The 24,579-nt window shown below is 45.2% G+C and overlaps 1 protein-coding gene and 2 long non-coding RNA genes across 4 annotated transcripts; 1 reads left to right on the top strand and 2 right to left on the bottom strand.

The window, feature by feature from the left end:
- Positions 1-2: 2 nt before the first annotated feature.
- Positions 3-7,424, top strand: LOC112814367 (uncharacterized). 2 transcript variants are annotated; one of them, XR_012376197.1, is made up of 4 exons: positions 3-509; positions 1,622-1,734; positions 6,869-7,094; positions 7,227-7,424. It is a non-coding gene; the product is annotated as an uncharacterized lncRNA (long non-coding RNA). The 2 variants fall into 2 exon arrangements; XR_003205754.2 differs by having other exon boundaries at positions 4-509; positions 6,869-7,423.
- On the bottom strand, positions 2,993-22,218 carry JPT1 (Jupiter microtubule associated homolog 1). Its single transcript, XM_025859871.2, has 5 exons — positions 22,031-22,218; positions 12,248-12,390; positions 11,793-11,890; positions 10,732-10,750; positions 2,993-3,261 (listed from the first exon to the last, which is right to left on the bottom strand). The coding sequence occupies exons 1-5, from the start codon at positions 22,084-22,086 to the stop codon at positions 3,113-3,115; spliced, it is 465 nt and encodes a 154-aa protein (XP_025715656.1). The 5' UTR covers positions 22,087-22,218; the 3' UTR covers positions 2,993-3,112.
- On the bottom strand, positions 7,130-9,704 carry LOC141371322 (uncharacterized). Its single transcript, XR_012376198.1, has 2 exons — positions 7,738-9,704; positions 7,130-7,543 (listed from the first exon to the last, which is right to left on the bottom strand). It is a non-coding gene; the product is annotated as an uncharacterized lncRNA (long non-coding RNA).
- Positions 22,219-24,579: the final 2,361 nt, after the last annotated feature.

The raw sequence follows: 24,579 nt of genomic DNA, 5'->3' as shown, positions 1-24,579 counted from the left end.
CGGGCGCCCGGCCCGCAACTTCCGGAGGCGCGGGGTGGGAGGGCGCTCCGGGTCTCATTTGCATGGGGCGCCCGGGAACGCGGCCCTGCGGGAGCGCGCGGCCTTCCCAAGGCGGCGGCGCGAGGCGGCCTGAGAGTGCGCCCGCGTGCACGTCCGCTCCCCCTCCCCCACTCCGCAGAGGACGACCCCAGATCCTGCGAAGGCCTCAGGGCTCCTTAAACTTGTGGGGCTGGCGCGACCCCTAGAATCCCGACCTCGAGTCCCGGGGCCACCGCCCTCCCTGCTTGTGGGGCGGGACGCAGGAACACGCCGGACGCCGGACCCCGGACCAAAGGCCCCAGGGCCCGACTCATGGAGGCGCCCAGTAACTTTGAAGTGAAAGACTGTTGAAGACCCCTGGCTCGCGTGAGTCGAGCTCCTAGGAGACGAACTCCTAAACCAGAGTTGGGGCTGGGAGCGTCCGCTTTGAACATCTAGTTCCACCCCGAGACGATTTCCACCCAGCTCAGGTAATCGGCAATGTTCTTTCTGTGGAACTGACGTCTGCTCTAGAATTGGCAGTTACAGCCCCGTCTAGAACACGCGGAACACTAAGTTTCGTTGATGCTCCTTTGTAGACTTTACGCCATTTTATGACCACATCCAAATAGATTTACCTACAAACTGTAAACTCAGATTTGGTTAAGTGACCCAGCTTCCTGTAGTTCCCCATCTGAACACCCCGGTACTTCCAAAACCAATGTTAACAGGAGCATTACAAAGGGGAGACTAGTGTCTTGTTCTAAAGTGATCTAATTAAAAAGCCTTTAAGAGGTATAATCGGCAACAGTCCTCCACGGTCCCCCCCCTTCCCACTCACATCACACAACCTGAGTGTAAAGTCCAAACTCAATGAAATACTGGTTGTTCTGCCACATTATCTTAGTATCATTCAACTCCACTTTCTAGACCCTAAGCTTTCTAAGTAGAAAATATAACACCCTGAGCAAACATGTTTACATAGAATTTCTTAAAATCTGTTCTGATAATATCATAATGACTGACAGCACTGTCCCTCCTTCACAATACTTGAAGTTTGATTAGGCACTTCTCTTCATAAAATTTATTAAAAAACAAAACACTGAAGTTACAAGTTGTGACACAAATCAGGGACATCTCTTTTCCAGGATCCCGACCATTAGAGAGAAGGGCACAGACAGGGTTCCTACTTCCTAAAAGTCCTAATAGAAACCATAACTCAGGCTAGTATTTGTAGGGCTAACCTGTTTTAGTGAAATTGGACAGATTCTGTAATAAAGCTGCTGACTTCATTTTCCAAATGCGTTGCATCATAAGGGAGAAAGACTTTACACCCCCCAGAACCTATAAATACCCTTATTCTTCCCAAAGAAATGTCCAATAGTTCAAATGAACCAGTGGTTATGCTCATCAACTCAGAGGTCTCACTTTTTAAGATAGGAAAGTGGTCCCTAAATGACAAGCCAAAGAACACAGTTTAGTAGTGTAGCTAGACCTAAAAGCCAAGTCTCCATGCCCAATTTGGACAGTTAATATAGCATGTTGATCTAGAACTTTCTGCCTAGAACCTAAAGAGCTTTTTCCTTATCTTCTGTCTCCTCAGGTCCTCATGCCCCTTCCTTTGGAGTCCTCTTCTGTAACCTCTCACTGTTGAGAGACACCTTGCAAGACAAGAGGACTTAAAATCTTACATGTTACTACTGCCCAGCACAAAGGGTAGGTGGAGAATCTAAAATATATTGGCTAATAATTATTTTGCCTATCATTTATCCATACTACTCATGTATTTTATTACCACAGATATCATTTTGGTGTTCTGAACACCTGCTGTAACTTTAAACCTATTTTCTTTAGAGAGAAGCCCACTTGTCTGGGCCTCCATTAGTTTGTTGCACTTTTTTTTTTTTAAGATTTTTTATTTATTCATTTGCGAGAGAGACAGAGAGAGAACAAGCAGTGGGAGAGGGAGAGGGAGAAGCAGACTCCCCGCCGAGCAGGGAGCCCGATACGGGACTCGATCCCAGGACCCTGGGACCATGACCCGAGCCGAAGGCAGACGCCCAACCATCTGAGCCACCCAGGCGCCCAGTTTGTTGCACTTGAATGACTCATCAATCCTTGGGCAACGGGATTTAGGGTAACAGAAAAAAAAAAGCAACTGAACAGGTAGAACACTGAAACAATCCAAAAAGATGACACAGGACACAATGTTTCAAAATTTGTACATCGTTTACTTGAAGCAACAGTCCAGGATTGTGAAGTACAACACACATTTTAAGGATGAGACTTCAGTTCATGGTCAAGCACCAGCATCATGCACACAGCTTCAAGTTACCTAAGAAGAGCACTGCCCCCTTGGGGTCTGTTCGCCACGAAGACCCACTTCCATGTGGCCACCGCCCTTGCTTGCTTACCACTTGGAATTTGTCATTTGAGCGCACATCGAAGCCTTCCTCTGCGTGAGAGCAGCGGGCTTAGCTCATCAGCTAGTCGAGTTAGTATCTGGCTTATTTCTTAAGGTTCAAAAATTTAAAAGGCAGTTTTTTGCTTTGCAGGCAGCAAGGCATGAGGCGCCGGCCTCTACTGTTCCATATGGCACAGGAAAATGCTTTTAGCAAAGGGCACTGGCAAGATAGGCCAACAACAAGTAGGTTTGGCAATAAAGACAACCCTGTGTTTGGGGGTCGGAAGGATCGGTGCCTGTGGACTGTTTACTGGTCTGTCCAGTCAAGGCTTGGTAAACCCAAGTAAAGCTGACAAGAAAAGGGTTTTAAAAACCTCAGTACAAAAGATCCTCTAACACATTTGGAACCAAATTGTTCTTAAAAACACTGTACTAAGTGTCACAAAACTTTCCCTCCAATCTACTACTAGAAAACACTCATGCCATGGCCTACAGACCCAGAGGAATCAGGACAGATAAAGAGAAACCTGTTCTTTGAAAAAAAAAAAAAAAAAAAAAGACAGCAGTACATAAAGTGCTTCTTTTTTAATGAAAACAAATCCAAAAGATGTACAGTCAGGCTCAAGTTGTGCAGTTCACAAGCATGGAGAAAACAAACAAACAAAACGACAGAGTTCAAGAGAATCGGAGCTAACCCAGGACGAGGCTGGACTTGCCACCAGGGGGGTTTCTTCGGGATGGCACCGGGGCCGGAGCCACTGGGCTGGGCACAGGGGCAGCGGGCACGGGCTTCTCCTCACTCTGCCCCAGGCTGGCCTGCAAGTCTGTGTCCACGTTTTCTAGGAAAACAGAAGGAAGTTAAGGCTAACAACTATTTCCAGGTAAGACGAAAAGTCTTAAGATTTTCTTGGATGATGGTTCAAATCATACCTGGAGATACCAAATCATACCTAAAGAAGGCAAAAGTCATTCAACCATGTTCCCACAACTCCCACTGTTAGGTCTTTTGTCATATTTGTCCCCAGGCCTTTTTCTGTGTATGTTTTCTAAATTATACACATATATGAAGATGTATTTTATTTTTTTTTATAGGTTTATTAGAGAGAGAGTGCAGGGGGAGGGACAGGTGTCCTGAAGATGTAAGTATTTTAAATTAGAACATTACAGATAAGTGGGGCACCTGGGTGGCTCAGTCGGTTAAGCGTCTGACTCTGGATTTTGGCTCAGGTTGTGATCTCAGGGTCTTGAAATCAAGCCTCACATGGGGCTCCGTGCTCAGCAGGGAGTCTGCTTGAGATTCTCTCTCCCTCTGCCCCTCCCCACTGCACTCTCTTTCTCTAAAATAAAAGAACATTACAGATAAGCTATAGGCCCCTGACCCCCCAATATACCTCCACAGGTGTCTCTTCTCTCAACTTCCAGAGTGCCTACTGTGGAGTTGTGTCTAGTCCCTTTGTTTAATGAATATTTATATTTTATTCCCAACAGATAATACATACTCCTGTTTTTTGTTTTTGTTTTATTTGACAAAAATGATACAAACTTCCTTTATTTACACTCTTAGAAATTTACCCATTTATACGCATAGTCATAATTCACCTTAATTGCTTTATAGTATTGTATCACAGAGTCTATCCATATGTTTGACATAATATAGTATTGTATTTGCTCTACTGATAGCAAAAAATTGGAACCAACCCAATCATTCCAAACAAAGCTGTAACGTAGATAGTCTAGAGCAGGTGCCCACAGGGATACAAGGGCTCCCATCTTCAATATGAATAGACACTGCACATCATCTCCCAAGAGGCTGTCCTGTGCTCTACCCCCAACCTACGTCAGAGTACACTGTCTGTACAGCTTTGCGCACCCACCATTTGATAACCACCTCACTTTAAAATTTGCCAAACTGGGGCGCCTGGGTGGCTCAGTCAGTTAAGCGGCTGCCTTCAGCTCAGGTCATGATCCCTGGGGTCCTGGGATTGAGCCCCACGTCCGGCTCCCTGCTCAGTGGAGAGCCTGCTTCTCCCTCTCTCTCTGCCTGCCACTCTGCCTACTTGTGCTTTCTCTCTCTGTGTCAAATAATAAAATGTTTAAAAAAAAATACCATTTAAAAAATAAATAAAATTTGACAAACTAATGGGTGATGTTATTTCATTCCTGTTTGGTGTTACATTTCCATGATTACTAGGTGAGCTTGATTTTTCTTTTCAAGTAAGCTCCACGCCCAGAGCAGAGCCCAATGTGGAGCTGGAACTCCTGACTCTGAGATCAAGACCTGAGCTGAGATCTGGAGTCGCCTGCGTGTGCTCTCTCTAACAAAACAAAAAAAAGAAAGAGTTGGACATTTAACTGACTGAGCCACCCAGGCGCCCCTTGATTTCTTTTTCTAACCACAAAGATAATCCATTGTACTGACATCATTTATTAAAGATCTACCTTTCCCCTACTGACTTATAATATCTCCACTAATCGGGTCATTCCCATTTATATTAACTGGGTACTTTCCATGTCAAAGTCTTGAGAATTAGTGCATTATTACCAACATCCTAGACTTTGCTTGATGATCCACTAATCTGTGAAATTCCCAACAAACATAATATTCTCTCTCTCTTTTTTTTTTAAGATTTTATTTATTTAGGGGCGCCTGGGTGGCTCAGTTGGTTAAGCAACTGCCTTCGGCTCGGGTCATGATCCTGGAGTCCCGGGATCGAGTCCCACATCAGCAGGGAGCCTGCTTCTCCCTCTGACCCTCTTCCCTCTCATGCTCTCTGTCTCTCATTCTCTCTCTCTCAAATAAATAAAATCTTTAAAAAAAATTTTATTTATTTATTTGACAGAGAGACAGCGAGAGAGAGAACACAAGCAGGAGGAGTGGGAGAGGGAGAAACAGGCTTCCCGCTGAGCAGGGAGCCCGATGCGGGGCTCGATCCCAGGACCCTGGGATCATGACCTGAGCCGAAGGCAGACGCTTAACGACTGAGCCACCCAGGCGCCCCCAAACATATATTCTTCATGAGGCAGTTTCCAAACATGGAAAAGTCTTTGTTCCAAGTCAAAAGTGCCTGCAAAATGCCAGGTCTCATTTCAGTGTTAAACTACCAAATTCAATTCAGTTGCATATTCTAACACCTGCTCTAGAATAAAATCTCTCTCTCTCTCTCATTCTTTCTTACACATACACACAAAGGCACCTTTAGTGTAAGAAATCAAATACTAATTCATAAAACCTGAAAGAAAACTACCTTAAGGTTTAAAGACATTTATTCCCTCCCCTAGATTTAGGAGTTCCAAAACCCTGGAAGCAATAGAAGAGAAATAACTAGTTATAATCCAAGAACGTCACATGGACTCATACTGGACACCAGTGAAAAGTTCTGATGTTGAAAAAATGTACTGTTCTGATGTTGAAAAAATGTACTTTAAGTCCCTCAAAGACTAACCGTTAAAAGTTCATATTCCTAAAACCACTTGTACCAAGTTTTTGGTTTAGCCAACTTCAATATTGAGAAGTCCAAGGGGGAAGAGGTTTAAGATCGGAAACTCAACAAAAAACTCAGAAATAGGGGTTCCTGGGTGGCTCAACGGGTTAAGCGTGGGCCTTCGGCTCAGGTCTGCTCAGCAGGGAGCCTGCTCCTCCCTCTCCCCCTCTCCCCTGCTCGTGCTTTCTCTTTCTCAAATAAATAAATAAAATCTTAAAAAAAAAAAAAAAACAACTCAGAAATATGCTACTTCTGCTTCTGACCTTTTATGAAAATTTGGAACATTCTATAGAGGTAACATAACACATACAATGTTCTATACTATTACCAACTACAAGTAAAAATCAGTATGAAGCTTTCCAAAATGACAGCCCTGTAGTTATAAACAACAGTGTAGCAAGAAAGGGTCATCCCCCCCCCCGCCGTTTCCCATTGCCACATTCTTGTTGCACAAGAAGCAGGATCAAATGCATCAAAATTAACTACCCAAGTCCTCTGATAAGGACTTAAATATGTCCCATTTACTGTAAATACAAACAAAACCCAAAAACTGACATCCTGAAACAATCCAAGATGGTCAAATACAGAGCATGAATTCCACCTGAACCAGCCTATTGATTTAAACAGTTTTGCTGCTGCTGCTAGGACTTGGCCTCACCACTACACATGCTCTAACAGTTCCCCATTGTCTGTCTGGATCAGGCAGTTATAGGAGTACTACTAAAGGACACAACATTACCTTGCACCTCTACTGTGGTCATTTATTTCCATAAAATTTCCATAAAATGATTTTTATTTTTTTAAGACTTTTTTTTTTTCAAGTAATGTCCACACCCAACGTGGGGCTTGAACTCACAACCCCAAGATCAAGAATTGTCTGCTTCATGGACTGAGCCAGCCAGGTGCCCCTCCAATAAAGTGATTTTTATTTTATTATCTTTTTTTAAATTTTTATATTTTTTAGAAAGGCTGACTGCCACGTGCAGCGCCTCAGTTGGATGTGTCTAGAGTCTTCAAAGCTTGACTACCCTACGTTCTCCTAACAAATGGACCTTGAGAGCTTGTTTGGAGGGTCTAGCAGGGGAGCACAACTACTCGTATACCTTTGACCGAAGAATAGTCCTCCTCTGTCGGGGAAGGTCGTCCTCTTCGACCGAGCGTGCAGCTTCGGGAGGGACGCACATGGAGTGGTGAGGGAGGAAGGGGACACCTGCCTTGCTAGCCAGATCAGCCGAATCAACCCTGGCGATCAATGGGGTGACAGATGTCGCAGCCAGATTGCCCTCACATCCTTATTATCATTTTTTTTTTATTTTAAGTAGGTTCCATGCCCAACATGGAGCTCAAACTCATGACCTCGAAATCAGGAGTCTCAGGCACCTGGGTGGCTCAGTCGTTAAGCGTCTGCCTTCGGCTCAGGTCATGATCCCGGGGTCCTGGGATCGAGTCCCTGCTTCTCCCTCTCCCACTCCCCCTGCTTGTGTTCCCTCTCTCACTGTGTCTCTGTCAAATAAATAAATAAAATCTTAAAAAAAAAAAAATCAGGAGTCTCATGCTCTACTGACCAAGCCAGCCAGGTAGCCCTCCATAAAATGATTTTTAGATAAATCAAGCTCACACCCACCAATCTTATATTTGCCTTTCATTATTTTTTTTTAAAGATTATTTATTTATTCATGAGAGACAGAGAGAGAGAGAGAGAGAGGCAGAGGGAGAAGCAGGCTTCCCGCTGAGTGGGGAGCCCGATGCGGGACTCGATCCCAGGACCGTGGGATCATGACCTGAGCCGAAGGCAGACGCTTAACCATCTGAGCCACCCAGGCACCCATTTGCCTTTCATTATTAACGGAACAGTTTTGGGGGCACCTGGGTGGCTCAGTTGGTTGAGCGGCTGCCTTCGGCTTGGGTCATAATCCCAGGGTCCTGGGATCGAGCCCCATGTCTGGCTCCCTGCTCGGCGGACAGCCTGCTTCTACCTCTCCCTCTGCCCCTGCTGTTCTGCCTACTTGTGCTCTCTATCTCTCTGTCAAATAAATAAAATCTTAAAAAAAAAAAAAAAGTTTTGTCTTTCATGACTAGATAACATGTGAAAAAGGAAAAAAAAAAAAAGGCACATATGGAGAATAAAGAGCAGGCCTTAATTTAAATGCTCCTTTGTCTAGTCAGAAATACTCCAGCCGGAAAGAACGGAAGCTAGTCTGTTACTCCATCCCTTTAGTCTATAATGAGGCAAGTACAGGCACTAAGAGTAAGGCTTTAGAAACTTACACAGGACCTGACAGAGAAAGCTTTTGTCTGTTGAATCTAATAACTGAAAAATGGGACTTTAAACACAAACACTGGGGCGCCTGGGTGGCTCTGTCAGTTAAGCGTCTGCCTTTGGCTCAGGTCATGATCCCAGGGTTCTGGGGTTGAGCCCCACATCGTGCTCCCTGCTCAGGAGGGAGTCTGCTTCTCCTTCTGCCCCTCCCTCCCATCTCTCTCTCTCTCAAATAAATAAAATCTTTGGGGCGCCTGGGTGGCTCAGTCATTGAGCGTCTGCCTTCGGCTCGGGTCATGGTCCCGGTGTCCTGGGATTGAGCCCTGCATCGGGCTTCCCGCTCAGCGGGAGGCCTGCTTCTCACTCCCCCTGCTTGTGTTCCTACTCCCTATCTCTCTCTCTTTCATATAAATAAATAAATAAATAAATAAATAAAATCTTTAAAAAATAATAAAAAAAATAAACACAAACACTTCTACTATAATACCTATCTTAAATACTCCTGACTTGTCTTTCTTCCTTGGCACATCAATGAGGTCACTGAACAGATACTTACATCAGAATAAATGATATAGTGGTTTATTATAAGAATGAAAGAATTAGAACATCAAGAAGTGCAGCCGACTGTCCAACTTGCCTAAAGGCGGGAAAGACTTCGACCTAAATCCCGTGGACCTTCTCCCTCTGCTACAGATTTCCCACATGCTTCCTTTAGCCATTCCTGTATTTCATTCCCCAAAAGAGGAAGGCAATTTTCCTTATGTCCAAACAAAATCTGTCTTATTTAAACTGAGTAGAAAGAAGAAAAATAAAAAATAAACTGAGTAGAGTAGCTTGACTTCAAAGTAGCTTGGCAGCAGGACTCTACGCCACCAGATGGATCTTGAATTCTTATGCCCCTTGTCACCTCACGACAAATGAACTAAAAGTAAAGGCTTGTCATACTATTCAGTGCAGGGGGCTGTTCACCTGAACAATCTATAACAAACTGAACTGGGGGAGAATTATTATTAGCAGGAATAATGACACATTTTTTTTCCTAATTTCATCAGGGGCTCTCACATATTTCACCAGGCTCCCCAGACTTCTAACTATATCCACTGTCCAAAAGTAGTGACTAAGGATTAGCTGATTCTTGCTAAGTAAGGTCTGATGTGGAAGTATTTCAGAAGATGAAAAGCAGCAAAACTGAAAAGCCCTGAAGATTTCTTTACCTCCAGAAGAGTCTTTGCAAACGGAACACACTGGACACGAACAATAACAAATTCATCTTCAGTCCAGTGAGACAGTGACTTGGGCACCGAGGAGGAACCCAGGTAATGCTCACAAAGGTTCAGGAGACTCTCCTCCCACCATGCCCAACAAGAAGCACTGTCTGAGGGGTGCCTGGGTGGCTCAGTCGGTGAAGCCTCTTCCTCTGGCTCAGGTCATGATCTCAGGGTCCTGGGATCAGGCCCCGGGTCAGGCTTCCTGCTCAGCAGGGCATCTGCTTCTCCCTCTCCCTCTGCCCCTCCTCCCGCTCGTGCTCTCTTGCTCACTCTCTCTCTTAAAAAAAAAATCTTTATTTTTTTTTTTAAAGATTTTATTTATTTGACAGAGAGAGACACAGCGAGAGAGGGAACACAAGCAGGGGGAGTGGGACAGGGAGAAGCAGGCTTCCCGCCGAGCAGGGAGCCCGATGTGGGGCTTGATCGATCCCAGGACCCTGGGATCATGACCTGAGCTGAAGGCAGACGCTTAACGACTGAGCCACCCAGGCGCCCCCAAAAAAATCTTTAAAAAAGAAAAGAAACATCGTCTGAGAGGGCAGAAGAGGAATCTGGTTCTTAAACCTATTTCACAGGATGACTGCCTCACAAAATGTAATAGTAGAAAGAGGCCCTGAGGAAGCAGCCTCTTCCTTCTGGACCAGACGGACTTCGGACAGCTGCATTTCACTGAGTCAACTTTCACCTGATTCCTACTGCCTGACACGCACGAGCCTTTCATTACATGCAGAAGTAATTCTCTGGCACTTGTTAAGGAAGTTCCAATAAATACTTCAAAGATTGAACATCATTAAATAAATGATTATAGCTCATTTCCACATCTAACTGGTAACATGGATGCTGAGAATTTACATCTGCCCCCTAAATCATCATCTACAAGATCACAGAGGTACCGACCGATGTCTTGCTGAATAAGCACCTCAGCATAAAATCAAACAAACTTGGCAAATTAAATGCTGTGGGCCAAGCTTGAAATGCCAGCACCTTATTACTAAAAAGCTCTCATTAAGAACAACAGACACCAGCCTGACTACTGTACACATATTTGTGAAAGACTCTCTGTTTTTCCTTTCTGGTGCATTTCTGACGTTGCTCTCACTGTGGCAGATGCAAACGTGGCCATGTTTGCTAACTTCCCAGTTTCATTTTTCTTTCCTCCCAACTCAGTGTGTGCCGGCACTTGGGGCAAAGCCAGGTTTCACTCCCCAGTCTCTTTCTCCAAGACATGATTTCAGTAAAAATTCCAATCTATGCTAAAACCATTTACAGAACCAGAAATTTGGGCTTCAGAAGACTCACCATGAATGTCGCCTTCTCCCTAGAAAAGAAAAGAAATTTAAAATTTACTTCAGTTTTTATTTTTCTTTTTTTAAAGTTAATTTTTTTCAGTAATCTCTACACCCAACATGGGGCTCAAACTCACAACCCTGAGATCGAGTCACATGCTCCTCTGACTGAGCCGGCCAGGTGCCCCTCAAAACTTATGCCAGATTTTAATTTTATAACAAACAAATAAAGTAGTCACAGTTCTGACAGGCTACTATATATTTGAAACCAAATGTGAAATTTCATTTTGATGCAGTCAAGTCCAGGGTCAGGACACAAAACAATTACATTACGACCTTTACTTACTTTGGGACGAGGCTGAACAAAAATGCTGCAGGACAAGTTGCCCCAGTGCCAGCAATATCCAACACACCAAAAAACATGAACATTTCCATCAATGGCCTAATTCAATGAGCATTTCAGAGGATCTTTTATCAGAATGGGAAACTGGTAAATTTATCCTTCCATTCTCCCTCTCCTTATCCAGTTGCTGAAGGGGCTCTATAAATTGCAAAGCCCCACAGAGGTCTCTCCACATTTGCACAGCTAATGCCTCTGTGTGCTCTGAGGTCCCTGCTCACAGGTTTCTAGACACATCCCTGGGGGCATTGGGACCATGCTCCTCTGCAGACACCTAAGGGTAACGCCCAGGCTGCAGTTCTCCTGGAGTTCGGCTCAAAACAATTGGGCAATGTTTGCCAACAACGAAAACAGTCTGAACTCACAAATGCTATTACATATGAGTTACACAGGAAATAAGTGTGATCCAGAAGTTCCCAAAATCAACAGTGAAGGAGAGAGACTAATCCTACTGGTAGAAGAGACATCTGAACAAACCTAGATATGTCACCTCACTTTTCTGACTTTATTCTTTATTGATCTTCCATTCCCAATATGGCCTCAGTCCCTTTCCTAATTACCTCTATGTGAGACTCCAGTGGTGGAACTGAAGCTCTTCGTACAATAGGAGAGAAGTGAATTTCTAAACTGTATTAACCTCAAAGCCCTTTTCCCCCCCATGTTGTCACACTGACCTTCAGATCTAAGAAGTCTCCAGCATTCGCTTCAGAAGAGTTCCTTCTCTGGGGTCCAGATGACTCAGAATCCTCTCTGCCACCACTAGACTTGGCACCTGAATTAAAACATACTTTCGTGAGGAACACAACAGAAAGAACTAAAGCAAAAACAATTCTTTCGTGAGTGATGTTCGTGGTAGTCTCATATTACAAAATGAGCAAACAGGGTTAGGAGGGTTAACTGAGAGCTTAAAAATTCTACCAAATAACCCAGTTTGACCTCAGTCCTTATTGTGACCCCTCAAGACTCAGCAGTTCCCACTTCCTGGTCCCAGTCTTTCCTCCACTGACAAGCTTTAACTGCTGTTGATCTCATTACGGTTGAGCTGGATTTTGCTCATCACACAAAACCAACTTTAGTTATTCATGCTGGGTCTGTCCCTTTTACCAGTGATCACAGATATAAGCAGTACCTGCCGACTTGGCCCATGAAGGAGGATTTTCCTCAGGTGTCCCAAAGATGCTAGATGCCATTTTGTTCCTCCTCACAGGCTGTTCTGCTGGTTCATCAAAGCCTAATGAAAAATTGGATCCACCGCCTGGAGGCCGCAAAACCCTTGGCATAATGGCAAAACATCCATTTCAGATCATACCAAAACATTTCTAGGCATAAATGTTTTCAAATAACTTTCATTGCATTTCCCTCACCCATTCGTTCCTCCTACCCCACCCCCCACCAGTGAGAGCTGCTAATGGGAAAAAGGAATTGATTCGCCATGGTATAAATTCTACACTGGATCACACCAGTCAGAAGGGCTAGTGGCAGACAGACAAGAAACAACAAGTGTTTTTGTTTGGTTTTTTTTGTTGTTGTTTTTTTTTTTTAAGATTTTATTTATTTATTTGATGGAGAGAGCGAGAGAGCACAAGCAGGGGGAACAGTAGAGGGAGAGGGAGAAGCAGGTTCCCCGCCAAGCAGGGAGCCCGATCCGGGGCTCGATCCCAGGACCCTGGGATTACGACCTGAGCCGAAGGCGGACGCTTAATGACTGAGCCACCCAGGCGCCCCGAAACAACAAGTGTTGACGAGAATGTGGAGAAAGGAACCCTGTACATTGTTTGTGGGAATGGAAATTGGTGCAGCCACTGTGGAAAACAGTATAGAGGGTCCTGAAAAAATTAATAATAGAAGTATCATATGACCCAGTAATTCCACTCTGGACATCTACCCGAAGAAAACAAAAACACTAATTTGGAAAGATATATGCACCCCTAAGTTTACTGCAGCATTATTTACAACAGGCAAGATATGGAAGCAGCCCAAGTGTCCACTGATAAAGGAACAGATAAAGAAGATGTGGTGTATGGATACAATGGGATATTACTCAGCCATAAACAAGAGTGAAACCTTGCCATTTGAGACAACATGGATGGATGTAGAGTATGAGGCTAAATGAAATAAGTCAGACAGAAACAAATACATGATTTCACTTCTACATGAAACCCAAAAAACAAACCAAATGAACAAACAAAAAACCCAGAAACAGACTCACAAACACAGAGAACAAACTGGTGGTGGCCAGAGGGGAGGGGGGGCAGGGGGATGGGTAAACCAGGTGAAGGGGATTAAGAGGTACCAATTTCCAGTTATAAAATAAGTAAGTCACAGGACTGAAAAGTACAGCAAAGGGAAAATAATAATATTGAATAAATTTGTATGGTGACACATGGACAACACTTATCGTGGTGGGCATCTCACAATGTATAGAATTGTCCAATACTATATGTTGTGCACCTGAGACTAATATAATATTGTATGTCAACTATTCTCAATAAAAAAAACTGAATATTTGTAGTAAGGTTGTCTGACGCACAAGGCAGCTGAAAAAACCTGGTTGATGTCCCCTTTTAGGAGACAGCAAAAGACCTAACAGACCTTGCCTAATGGGCTTAGCTGGATATATTTGCAAAGAAGTTTAGAAGTGCATCTTGTTATTTATGTATTCAGAAGGCATTTCCATTTTTATTTCCAACAAAACTAAAAGTGGGAGAATAAACATGTAAAAGTTAAGTTGATCAATTTGGAAAACCAAGGAAAGCTTATGATACTCTCCTCCTGTCTGGGCGTCACCAGCGAGCCCTGTTTATACACCTCTAAGGCACGCTGCGTTCTCACTAGCAAACATGAGGGACTAACCACAAGGAGGAAGTCCAGATGAGACATTGGTGGAAGACTCCCAGCATGTTCGATAACCAGGCACCACTGGACACCCTCTATAGCTTTCGGTTCAGCAAGGAAACCCAGCACTGGCACATTTCCAGAGCTTCCTGCCTCGGGTTGATCAATGTGTTCCCTCCCTGGAAAAACTCAATTTAACTTGTCCTGTCACTGCTCGGAAAGAGAAAATGGACATGGTGTTACAGGAAGATTTTCTAACTACTAATTCTATTCCGTTATTGGGGACAGGAGTAGTCAGTCTGGTCTTCTACTTCTTCTTGAATCAGTTTGAGAAATATTTTTCCAGAAGGATGTCCACCTCATCCAAGTTCCCAAATAAATAACAATTGTCATTTGCAAATGCTGCTCCTTACATTAGAAAGGAAAAATCAAAACATTTATGGCATAAATTCCCTTCTAAGTGCCCTTCTAAGGGCATTCCAAGTCTTGATTTTTTTTAATCTATTGTTGCATTTTGGGGCGCCTGGGTGGCTCAGTCGGTTGAGCGGCTGCCTTCGGCTCAGGTCATGATCCCAGGGTCCTGGGATCGAGCCCCGCCATCAGCGGGAAGCCCGCTTCTCCCTCTGCCTGCCTCTCTGCCTACTAGTGCGTCTCTCTGTCAAATAAATAAATAAATAATCTTTTAAAAAAAAATAAATCTATTGTTGTTTTTTTTTAGAGTTTATTTATTTATTTGACAGAGAAAGACATAGCGAGAGAGGGAACACAAGCAGGGGGAGAGGCAGAGGGAGAAGCAGGCTTCCCGCCGAGCAGGCACCCCGATGCGGGGCTTGATCCCAGGACCCTGGGATCATGACCTGAGCCGAAGGCAGATGTTTAACAACTGAGCCACCCAGGAGCCCCAAATCTATTGTTGCATTTTAAATATTTTCTCACTTCCATTATTTTCTTCTTTGGCCCACACATTATTTAAAAGTACATTTATAAGTTTCCAAACATAGGGGTCTTTTGGTTTATTAATTTCTAGCTTTTTAATTATAACACAGACAACTGCCTGTATGACATGAATCCTCTGAAATTTGAGGAAAGGTGTTTTTAAGGCCTAATCTTTGGTCAACTTAATAAATCTATATATGTTTGAAAAGAATGTGTATTTGCCAATGTTCTATTGGTCTACTAGGATCAAGCCTACTAAAAGTGAGTTGTTCAAATCTACTGATTTTTAAGTATGTTTTTTCACTTAATGAGGGAATCTATTAACAATTCCTACTACAATGAAGAGTTTGTCAGTTTCTCCTCAGAATTCTGAGTTTTCTCTCAAAAAGACCGCCACTGGGGACACCTGGGCAGCTCCAACGGTTAAGTGTCTGACTCTTGACTTCAGCTCAGGCCATGATCTCAGGGTCCTGGGATCCGCTCAGCAAAGAGTCTGCTGGAGGATTCTAACCCTCTCCCTCTGCCCCTCCCCACAACCACACACACACTTTCTCCTTCTAAAATAAATCTTTAAACCAAAAAAAAAAAAAAAAAAAAAAAGGAGAAGAGGGGTGCCTGTTTGTCTCAGTCAGTAGATCCTGCAACTGTCAATCTCGGGGTCATGAGTTCAAGCCCCACATTGGGTGTAGAGATTACTTAAAAAAAGTATAAGAATCACAAGACAAGGGCACCTGCGTGGCTCAGTCGTTAGGTGTCTGCCTTCGGCTCGGGTCATGATCCCAGGGTCCTGGGATCGAGCCCCACATCAGGCTCCCCGCTCAGTGGGAGGCCTGCTTCTCCCTCTCCCACTCTCCCTGCTTGTGTTCCCTCTCTCGCTGTGTCTCTCTCTGTCAAAAAAATAAATAAAAATCTTAAAAAAAAAAAAGAATCACAAGACAAAAATGGACAAAAGGTACTAACAGGCAATTTAAAAATATGGATAGCGGAACGCCTGGGTGGCTCAGTCGTTATGCGTCTGCCTTCGGCTCAGGTCACGATCCCAGGGTCCTGGGATCGAGCCCAGCATCAGGCTCCCTGCTCCGTGGGAAGCCTGCTTCTCTGTCTCCCACTCCCCTGCTGTGTTCCCTCTCTTGCTGTGTCTTTCTCTCTGTCAAATAAATAAATAAAATCAAAACAATAAAATAAAAAGAAAAATATGCATAGCCTCGGGGCACCTGGGTGGCTCAGATGGTTAGGCATCTGCCTTCAACTCAGGTCATGATCCCGGGGTCCTGGGATCAAGCCCAGCGTCCGACTCCTGGCTCAGCGGGGAGCCTGCTTCTCCCTCTCCTTCTGCCTCTTCCCCTGCTCATGCTCTCTCTATCTCTGTGTCTCAAATGAATAAATAAAAAATCTATAAAAAAATAAAAATATGGATAGCCTCTAAACATTAAAAATTCAATCCCACTAGCAAATAAATGAAATTTAAAACAAAAGCATATATATTTTGCTTATCAGACTGGTAAATATGAAAAAAATGCCAATTGCCAGCACAATTAAAGTATGAGAGTATAAATTTGTACAAACTTTCTTTAAAAAAAAGATTTTTGGGGGTGTCTGGGTGGCTCAGTTGTTAAGCGTCTGCCCTCGGCTCAGGTCGTGATCCCAGGGTCCTGGGATCGAGACCCACATCGGGCTCCCTGCTCGGCGGGAAGCCTGTTTCTCCCTCTCCCACTCTCTCACTTGTGTTCCCTCTCTCGCTGTGTCTCTCTCTGTCAAATAAATAAATAAAATTTTTAAAAAATAAATTAAATTTTTTAAAAAGATTTTTATTTGAGAGAGAGAGAGATAGAGACAGAGAGAGCACAAGCAGGGGGAAAGGCAGAGGGAGAGGGAGAAGCAGACTCCGCTGAGTTGGAGCCCAACACAGGGCTCGATCCCAGGACCTGGAGATCATGACCTGAGCTGAAGGCAGACACTTAACCATCTGAGCCACCCAGGCACCCCAAATTTGTACAAACTTTTTTTTAAATTTTTTTTAAATTTTTTTTTTTTTAAAGATTTTATTTATTTATTTGAGAGAGAGAATGAGAGAGAAAGCACATGAGATGGAGGGAGGGTCAGAGGGAGAAGCAGACTCCCTGCTGAGCAGGGAGCCCGATGCGGGACTCGATCCCAGGACTCCAGGATCATGACCTGAGCCAAAGGCAGTCGCTTAACCAACTGAGCCACCCAGGCGTCCCAAACTTTTTTTTTTTAGATTTTATTTACTTATTTGACAGAGAGAGACACAGCAAGTGCAGGAACACAAGCAGGGGGAGTGTGAGAGGAAGAAGCAAATTTCCCGCGGAGCAGGGAGCCCGATGTGGGTCTCGATTCCAGGACCCTGGAATCATGACCTGAGCCGAAGGCAGACACTTAACCACTGAGCCACCCAGGCGCTCCTTGTACAGACTTTCTCAAGGATATTTTGATAGTATGTGTCAACTGTTTGCTTTTTATATGAACCGGCATTTCTACTTCCAGAAATTATCCTAATCAGATAACCAGATATATGTACAAGGGTAGTCCTATAAAAATGTTAATCTGTTAATAAAATTGGGAATACCCTAACTGGCCCTTAATAGGGGCTTAGTTATCAAAGCATGTCCGTACAACAGAAAACTGGATACATTAGGGTCAGATTTACCTTCATTAGTAGATGTGAGAAGTTATTCAAAACACAACAAATGAAAAACGTTGGAAAACAAACGTAAGGCCAATTACGTTTTACATAAAATGCTGTGTATATAGAGAGATACACTTACCTAGCTGTGTGACCTTGGGAAAACTGCTTCACCTCTCTCTATGCTTTGGTTTTCTCTTCTAGAAGAAGAGGTTCATGGCAGTTGTCTTGTAAGACTATTCTAAGGATATCCTATAGACTGTGCTCAGAACAGAACCTAGAACATAGCCATCATAGCTATTAGCTACTATCATCTGAACTAGACATAAATGCCTGAGAATACATACACACAATGTTATCCAGGGTTTGTGCTCTCAGATGGGGTTTCAGGTGAATTTCAATGTCCTTTTTCATACTTCATATTTTTCCATATTGCCATTAATCCAAAATTCTTTTATTTTTTTTAAAGTTTTTTTTTTTTTTATTTGAGAGAGAGAATGAGTGAGATAGAGAGAGCATGAGAGGGGGGAGGGTCAGAGGGAGAAGCAGACTCCCTGCTCAGCAGGGAGCCCGATGCGGGACTCGATCCTGGGACTCCAGGATCATGACCTGAGCCGAAGGCAGTTGCTTAACCAACTGAGCCACCCAGGCACCCTTTTTAAAGATTTTTTAAAAAGTAATCTCTACACCCAACATGGGGCTTGAACTCACAACCCCGAGATCAGGAGTCACATGCTCCACCAACTGAGCCAGCCAGGAGCCCCAATCTAAAATTCTTTTAAAGGCAGCTTCTGGGACCCAGAATTCCCTGACAATGTTTCTTTTGACAATTCTAGTTTTCCCACTGGCCATGGCATGTGATCGTTCATGGGTACCCATGTCCCCTTGCATCTTGCAACAGAAATCCTGATTCTCTGTTCCCTCGGGTGCAGCTGACACCCTGGCCTGGGCTCCCTACCACCGCCCCTTCCTACCTTGTCCCTGCTGCCCACAAGTCAGCAGAAACAAGCCTTAGTTAAGCCCAGGCAGGGCTGAAGGAAACTTGACCAACTATCAACGGGCCTCTCCACCTTATCTAGTTCTTACCTTCTTCATCAATCCAGTCTAGCCACTTTCTTCACCTTTCCCTGAATAGTTGGTTCATCTCCACTTTGGGGTCTTTACTCCCATTCTTACTCAGGCCTAGAGCACTCTCTACCCTTTCCTCAAGGGCTCTTCAAAACCTAGCCTATCTCTTAAACCTCCACCTCCTCCATAAAGTCTATCAGTAAGTACAGAACCCTCCAGAGGCTCAAAGAATATCAGGCAGTACATGGAGGAAAGGGTAGCGGATCCTCTCCTTCTGGAGTAAAGTGCCCAGAGCAAATGCTTTTGGACTGTGGGTCATGCGGTCTTTTGCAGTTATTCGGCTCTGCCGTGTAGCACAAAGGCAGCCCCAGACAACATGAAAACGAATGAGCACAGCTCTGTTCAAATAAAACTTTATTTACAGACACTGCATTTGATTTTCATGTAATTTCCACAAGTCAAGAAATGAATTTTTTTTACAACCATTTATGAATATAAAAATCAGGCACCCACTGCATTTGGCCCTTGGGTGATAGTTTGCTGGGCTCTGTTCTATCTGGTTCAACAGCCTCACTTTTAATGGCTCAGCTGGTTAAGCGTCCGACTCTTTGACTCTTTGTTTCAGCTCAGATCATGATCTCATGGGTTGTGGGATTGAGCCCCATATCTGGCTCCATGCTCAGCAGGGAGTCGGCTTGAGATTCTCTCTCTCCCTCTCCATCTGCCCCTCCTCCCACTCACTCACTCTCTCGCTCTCTCTCAAATAAATAAATCTTAAAAAAAAAAAGTGTGTCCAGGCATTTAATGAAGATGATTAATTGTAGGTTTGCTTAATTAAACTGTTTAAATCATAATTAAAGGTGTGTTATAAATTCTTAATAGGCTTTCTTTCATGTTAAAGTCTGAAGCAACCAGGTTTTTATCCCTCGTTCCCCAAATCAACAAAGACACCTGAAATAAAATCAAAATTAACTTGCTTCATTGTCATCCCCTTCACTCCTTAGAGATTAGAATGATTTTCCTTTCCATCATAATTAAACCCTCATGAATTATTTTAGCAAGATGAAAATCTCCAGAACCCTAGCAGGCTGGGAAGTATTTTTTGGTATTAAAAAAAGGGGGGGGGGAGATACTAGCACCCAAACACCAGCTTAAAAAGAAAGTCAAAGCTCTGAGCACCCAACTTTTTTAAAGGCCTGTGTTCCTCCCTCAATAGCAGGGAATACCTACTCCGATGACGTCAGTGTTGTAAAGCCCATTTGTAACAGTGAGACATCCCCAAACAAAGGATTTGGATCATAAGACAGAAATTATTTCAGTTTTATTTTTTAAGATCTTCCTATTCTTTCTGAACTAAACCAGGATTACATATTTGAGACTCAACAAAAATGTGCCCAAGTACTACAGATAGCAATTTTTTAAAAATTACTCTTTTTCTTTCTTCTTTCTTTAAACCCCAGAGTTCGCATGTGATCTTTGCAGATCATCCCCTACCAGACTAAATGTATAATGTGCTTATGGAGCCAGAAGAATGTTACTGCAGAAACAAGTGAAGAATTCAGGTGAGCTTACAGAGGAAGGAGAGGTAAGAAGTAAACACAAGGACAAAGCTCCAGTCCTGAGATCACAATATTGGAGGGAAATTGATGACAAAAGGTGAATGAAAACACTTATTGTGCAGAACCAAAAACCATTCCAGTCTCACATTTCCAATACACATATCAAAAAACCAGCATGAGGAATTCATTTGACCCGGTTACTGAAATTCTTCATGAAGCACTAAACAGCACTTAACCCCAAAAGATAAAACCTGATTTTTTACACAATGTGTCAATTTTCACATTCCAATCACTACAGTCTAACCAGCAGAAAGTTGACCGCATGGCACAAAAAGAAAAACCAAGGTTCAGTGTGTTCCAGTGTCCTCTGAAAAAAATGATCTCATTGCAAGGATGACAACAGAAGAGGGAGTGACCAGTATTTTCATAGGTCTGTCCTACTCAAGGTCCCCAACCTGCCAGGACCCACCAATTTAGTTTTATAAATCTTTCCCACTCTTTTCTACATTGTGTAAGGGAAAGGAATGAGTTGAAAAGGATGTCATGTCCAACCTCCCGCCTAAGACTCACTGCTGAGGCCGGCTTTTTGTCCCCAGGTTCTCCAACCCCCGTGCGGCACTATTTCACCGTCTTCTTAGCCCCACAAAATGGCTCCCTTTGTGCCACTCGCCCAGGACCCCAAGGCTGGCCGCACACGACAGCAGATCTTGATCAGTGAAGAATAGATGCCCAGAAAAAGTGGACCTAAGCTTCCTACAAGCCTTGAGCAGGATCCCAGAAATGCCTGTAGCCACCTTAAAAGAACAGTATGCAATTAGCCGAGACAATGTGGACACCTTCCACCGGTTACAAACCCTTCCACCAAGTCAGGCAAGGGCTTGGAAAAGGGGTCCAGTCCAAACACCCAGTGCCCTCTTCCCCAAATGCAGTAGCCAGACTGGCCAGAAAGGCCCCGGCTTCCCAGGTAGAGATAGTACGGAAGAGACAATGGATGTCTCCGGCCCCGCCCAAGAACAGGAACCCTCCTCCAGCTCCGGAACGCGGGCCAGCGAAGAACTCGTTTGGCAAACGTCAAAGGGGGAAAGGGAAGAGGTGGGAAGCAAAGACCAAGGTCCGAAGGTTTGAGCGCAGAAAACCCACTCGGACTGGTTCAGCCCCTTTTCGTGTTCGAAGGTGGGCGCGGGAGGGGAAGGAGTAGGGGTCTTTCCTTTGTTAGCAGAGGGGAAGCACTTCGCAGAGGGCTGACGGCTGGTCCTGACGGGCGTGGGGGTCGCGATGACCAGCCCCGACCGACCACAAATAACACCTGCCGGGCGGGCCCCAGTGGGTAGGAGCCCGCAAGACTCGATCGCTGCGGCCGCAGGAGGTGACTGCCGCGCCGGGCGCGGGGCCGCCACCTGCCCCGGGCCAGAGGCAGGAGCGCGTGGCCGGGGGTGGGACAATGGGGCCTGACCAGGGCGCCCCGGGGGCTGCCCGGGCACCTGGGGGCCAAGACCACCGCCCTGCGGCCGGGCCAGCCGCGCCGCAAAGGGAAGGAAGCGAACCCTCTCCGCATGGCCCGACTACCGAAAGCCCGCCGCACTGCGAAGGCGAGCGGCCCCGGCCCTCCCCGGCCGACCCCTCGTTCCGGGGGAGCAATGAATGGGAGAGGAGCGGGAATCGGGCGGGGCCGGCGCGCCGGGCTTGCGGGACGGCACAAAGACCGAGCCGACTGCCGAGCCCCGCCGCCCGGCCGGGCACGAGCGCGGCGCCCCGGGCACATTGCCGCCAACGACCGGCCGCCCGGCCCCCGTGGCGCCGCCGGGCAGCGGCTCTCCCGCCCCCACCCTCCCGAGCTCCGCGCGGGGCGGGTGCGGCCCCGCAGCCTCACCGGGAGCTATTCCTGCTGTTGGGATCGACTCCCTTGAAGGTGGTGGTGGTGGTCATGGTGCCGAAGAGCGAGGTAGGCTGGAGCGGGAGCAGAGCGCTGAAAGGGTCAGGTCCGAGGGGCGCACAAGTGCTCCCCACCCGACCGCCAGCGACCGCTGCAGGAGCCTCCGCCACCGCCTGCTTCACCGGCCGCAGCCTTTATAAGGCTCGAAAAACACCCGCCCCCACCCTGCCGGTATTGGTCAATTCAAATAGCTTTTTTGTTCCTATTGGCTCCCTGGAGTGCCAAGCATCGTGCGGGCACCGTGATGGGCTGCGGTGGCCCCAGCTCAGCCTAAACCCGCCCCCTTCCTGGTCACGGTAGGTCTTTGGAAGTTCCCCCTCCCCCACCCCCAAATCTCGGTGATGATTGGACAAAGGACAAACCGGCCCCGCACTGGGCACAAGTTGTGCTCGTTGTCACTTGAGAAAGTTACCTGACCGAGGGAAAAGCTCGCTCTGGGCGAATTGGAACCCACAAGCCGAGGACAGATTTGTCTTTACCATTCACTTACTTGCCTTACTCATGGAGAGATAGAGTAAGGCATGCTCCTCAAGGGATGAAAATTACTGCCACAAATTGACATTCACTGAATACCTACTGTGTGTCCCATTTGGAAATATGACCGTCTCAAAACAGCAGCACTATGAGTCAGCAACAGAAAGCAAGCCAAGATGATCCCTTTTAAAACGAGCCGAAATTCTTCACATTTTAATATTATTTAGCTGTCATGGGTGGTGCATGTACTAGACCAAAATTACAGTCGTTCCGATTTGAGGGCCTGTTCTAAGGCTGGTTAATGCTCGGTGGTGGGGAACAGTCACATCCCGTGCTACCAAGACTATGGAGCAGCCCTGGCCTCTGCAGCTGTTTATAACCCTTAAGTCATGACTCTTCCACCTGTCTGGGTAAATCTATCCCTGCAACAAATGCAGACAACACTTGGAGGGCTCAAGAATGGCTGTTTACAAGATCCTAACGGGAAAGTCTTGAGCAAACAAGGATGGAGGTCTTCCCATGTCGTGCATGTTTCCTCAAGGCAGACCTTTTTCAACATTTCCATAAGAATTAATCAACATTCCTCCTTGTGTAGCCTCCTCTTTCCTGGCAGTTGGAAGCTTGTATCCTTGGTTAACCACTCTCCTGGGTTTTCATGAAAAGCCAGAGAGAAGTTCTCTTCTAGAAGGCATGGATCATCTCTTTATGTGCTGACCACTTGTTTGGATTAAAGTCTTCCCATTCTTACAGGCTGGGCCTAAATTTCCAAAACTTTTATTTTTAATGATTTATTTTTTCCCAAAACTTATAAAACAAAAACCCTTCAGACCAAGATAGCCGGTGAGCAGACATGCCCTCCTTGAAAGTCATATAATTATCGACTAGGAGGTAAAGCAGAGTACGGTGGTTGCTATCTCAGGCTCCTATAGGAGAAATCAGGGTTTGAGTCTGGACTTTTTTCTGAGCGCTAGTTTCCCATTTGTAAAATAAGGACAAGATAGTATTTCAATTGCACAGAGTTCTGAGGACTGAATGAGATAATGGTTGGAAAGTGCTTGGTTCTACATGTAAGAGGTCAAAGTGACAGTGATGCTTATTACTAGACATACTTAGAAAGTAATCACAAACTTTTTTTTTTTAAGGATTTTATTTGACAGAGAGAGACACAGCGAGAGAGGGAACACAAGCAGGGGGAGTGGGAGAGGGAGAAGCAGGCCCACCGCAGAGCAGGGAGCCCGACGCGGGGCTCGATCCCAGGAGCCTGGGATCATGACCTGAGCTGAAGGCAGACGCTTAACCGACTGAACTGCCCAGGCGCCCCTATCACAAACGTTTTAATCTGGGGGCACCTGGGCGGGAAGCCTGCTTCTCCCTCTCCCTCTGCCTGTCACTCCCCCTGCTTATGCGCTCACTGTCTCTGTCAAATAAATTTTAAAAAAAGTTTTAATAATCTGAAATTGTCTTTTATGTGTTAAATGAGGGGTTTGGACAAATCTTCCAATGGGTCCCTAAGTAGGCTCCACACCCAACATGGGGCTTGAACTTACAACCCTGAGATCAAGAGTCCGTTGCTCTATGGACTGAGCCAACCAGGCACCCCAAGACAGGTCCCTTTTGGCCTAAACTTTTGAGTCCATACTTGACTTGCCCGATTTCCTCCCTCCCCTGTATTATAAGACGGGTTGGTGTGGCAATACAGCACTGAACTGGAAATCGAAAAGCCTGGGTTCTGGTTCTGCTCCCATAAAAAACACATCTGGGTCATTTATGCTTTTTTTTGTTTTTTTCACTTATGCTCTTGAGCCCAGTTTCCTTATCTGTAAATGGGGTTAACAACACCTATTTTTTAAGTTGGTTGAAATGAGATAATTTTAAGAATGTTGTACTTGGTAGGGGCACCTGGCTGGCTCAGTCAGTACAGCATGTGACCCTTGATCTCAGGGTTGAGTTCCAGCCCCATATTGGGCGTGATTACTTAAAAAAATAAAATCTTAAGAAAAAAAAAGTTGTAC

The sequence above is a fragment of the Callorhinus ursinus genome, unplaced genomic scaffold, assembly GCF_003265705.2.
Source record: "Callorhinus ursinus isolate GAN/ISIS: 27379988/994484 unplaced genomic scaffold, GSC_fseal_2.0 scaffold68, whole genome shotgun sequence".
Classification (NCBI taxonomy): domain Eukaryota; kingdom Metazoa; phylum Chordata; class Mammalia; order Carnivora; family Otariidae; genus Callorhinus; species Callorhinus ursinus.
Note: the sequence above shows the minus strand (reverse complement) of the source record. Positions and strands in the feature narration are given on the sequence as shown.

Excerpts from the sequence above, each read along its gene's own strand:
- JPT1 (XM_025859871.2), bottom strand. The coding sequence starts at position 22,086 with ATGACCACCACCACCACCTTCAAGGGAGTCGATCCCAACAGCAGGAAT. Across the intron at positions 12,391-22,030 it reads AACAGCAGGAATAGCTCCCG|GGTTTTGCGGCCTCCAGGCG; the intron begins GTGAGGCTGCGG and ends CATTATGCCAAG. Across the intron at positions 11,891-12,247 it reads TTCATGGGCCAAGTCGGCAG|GTGCCAAGTCTAGTGGTGGC; the intron begins GTACTGCTTATA and ends GTTTTAATTCAG.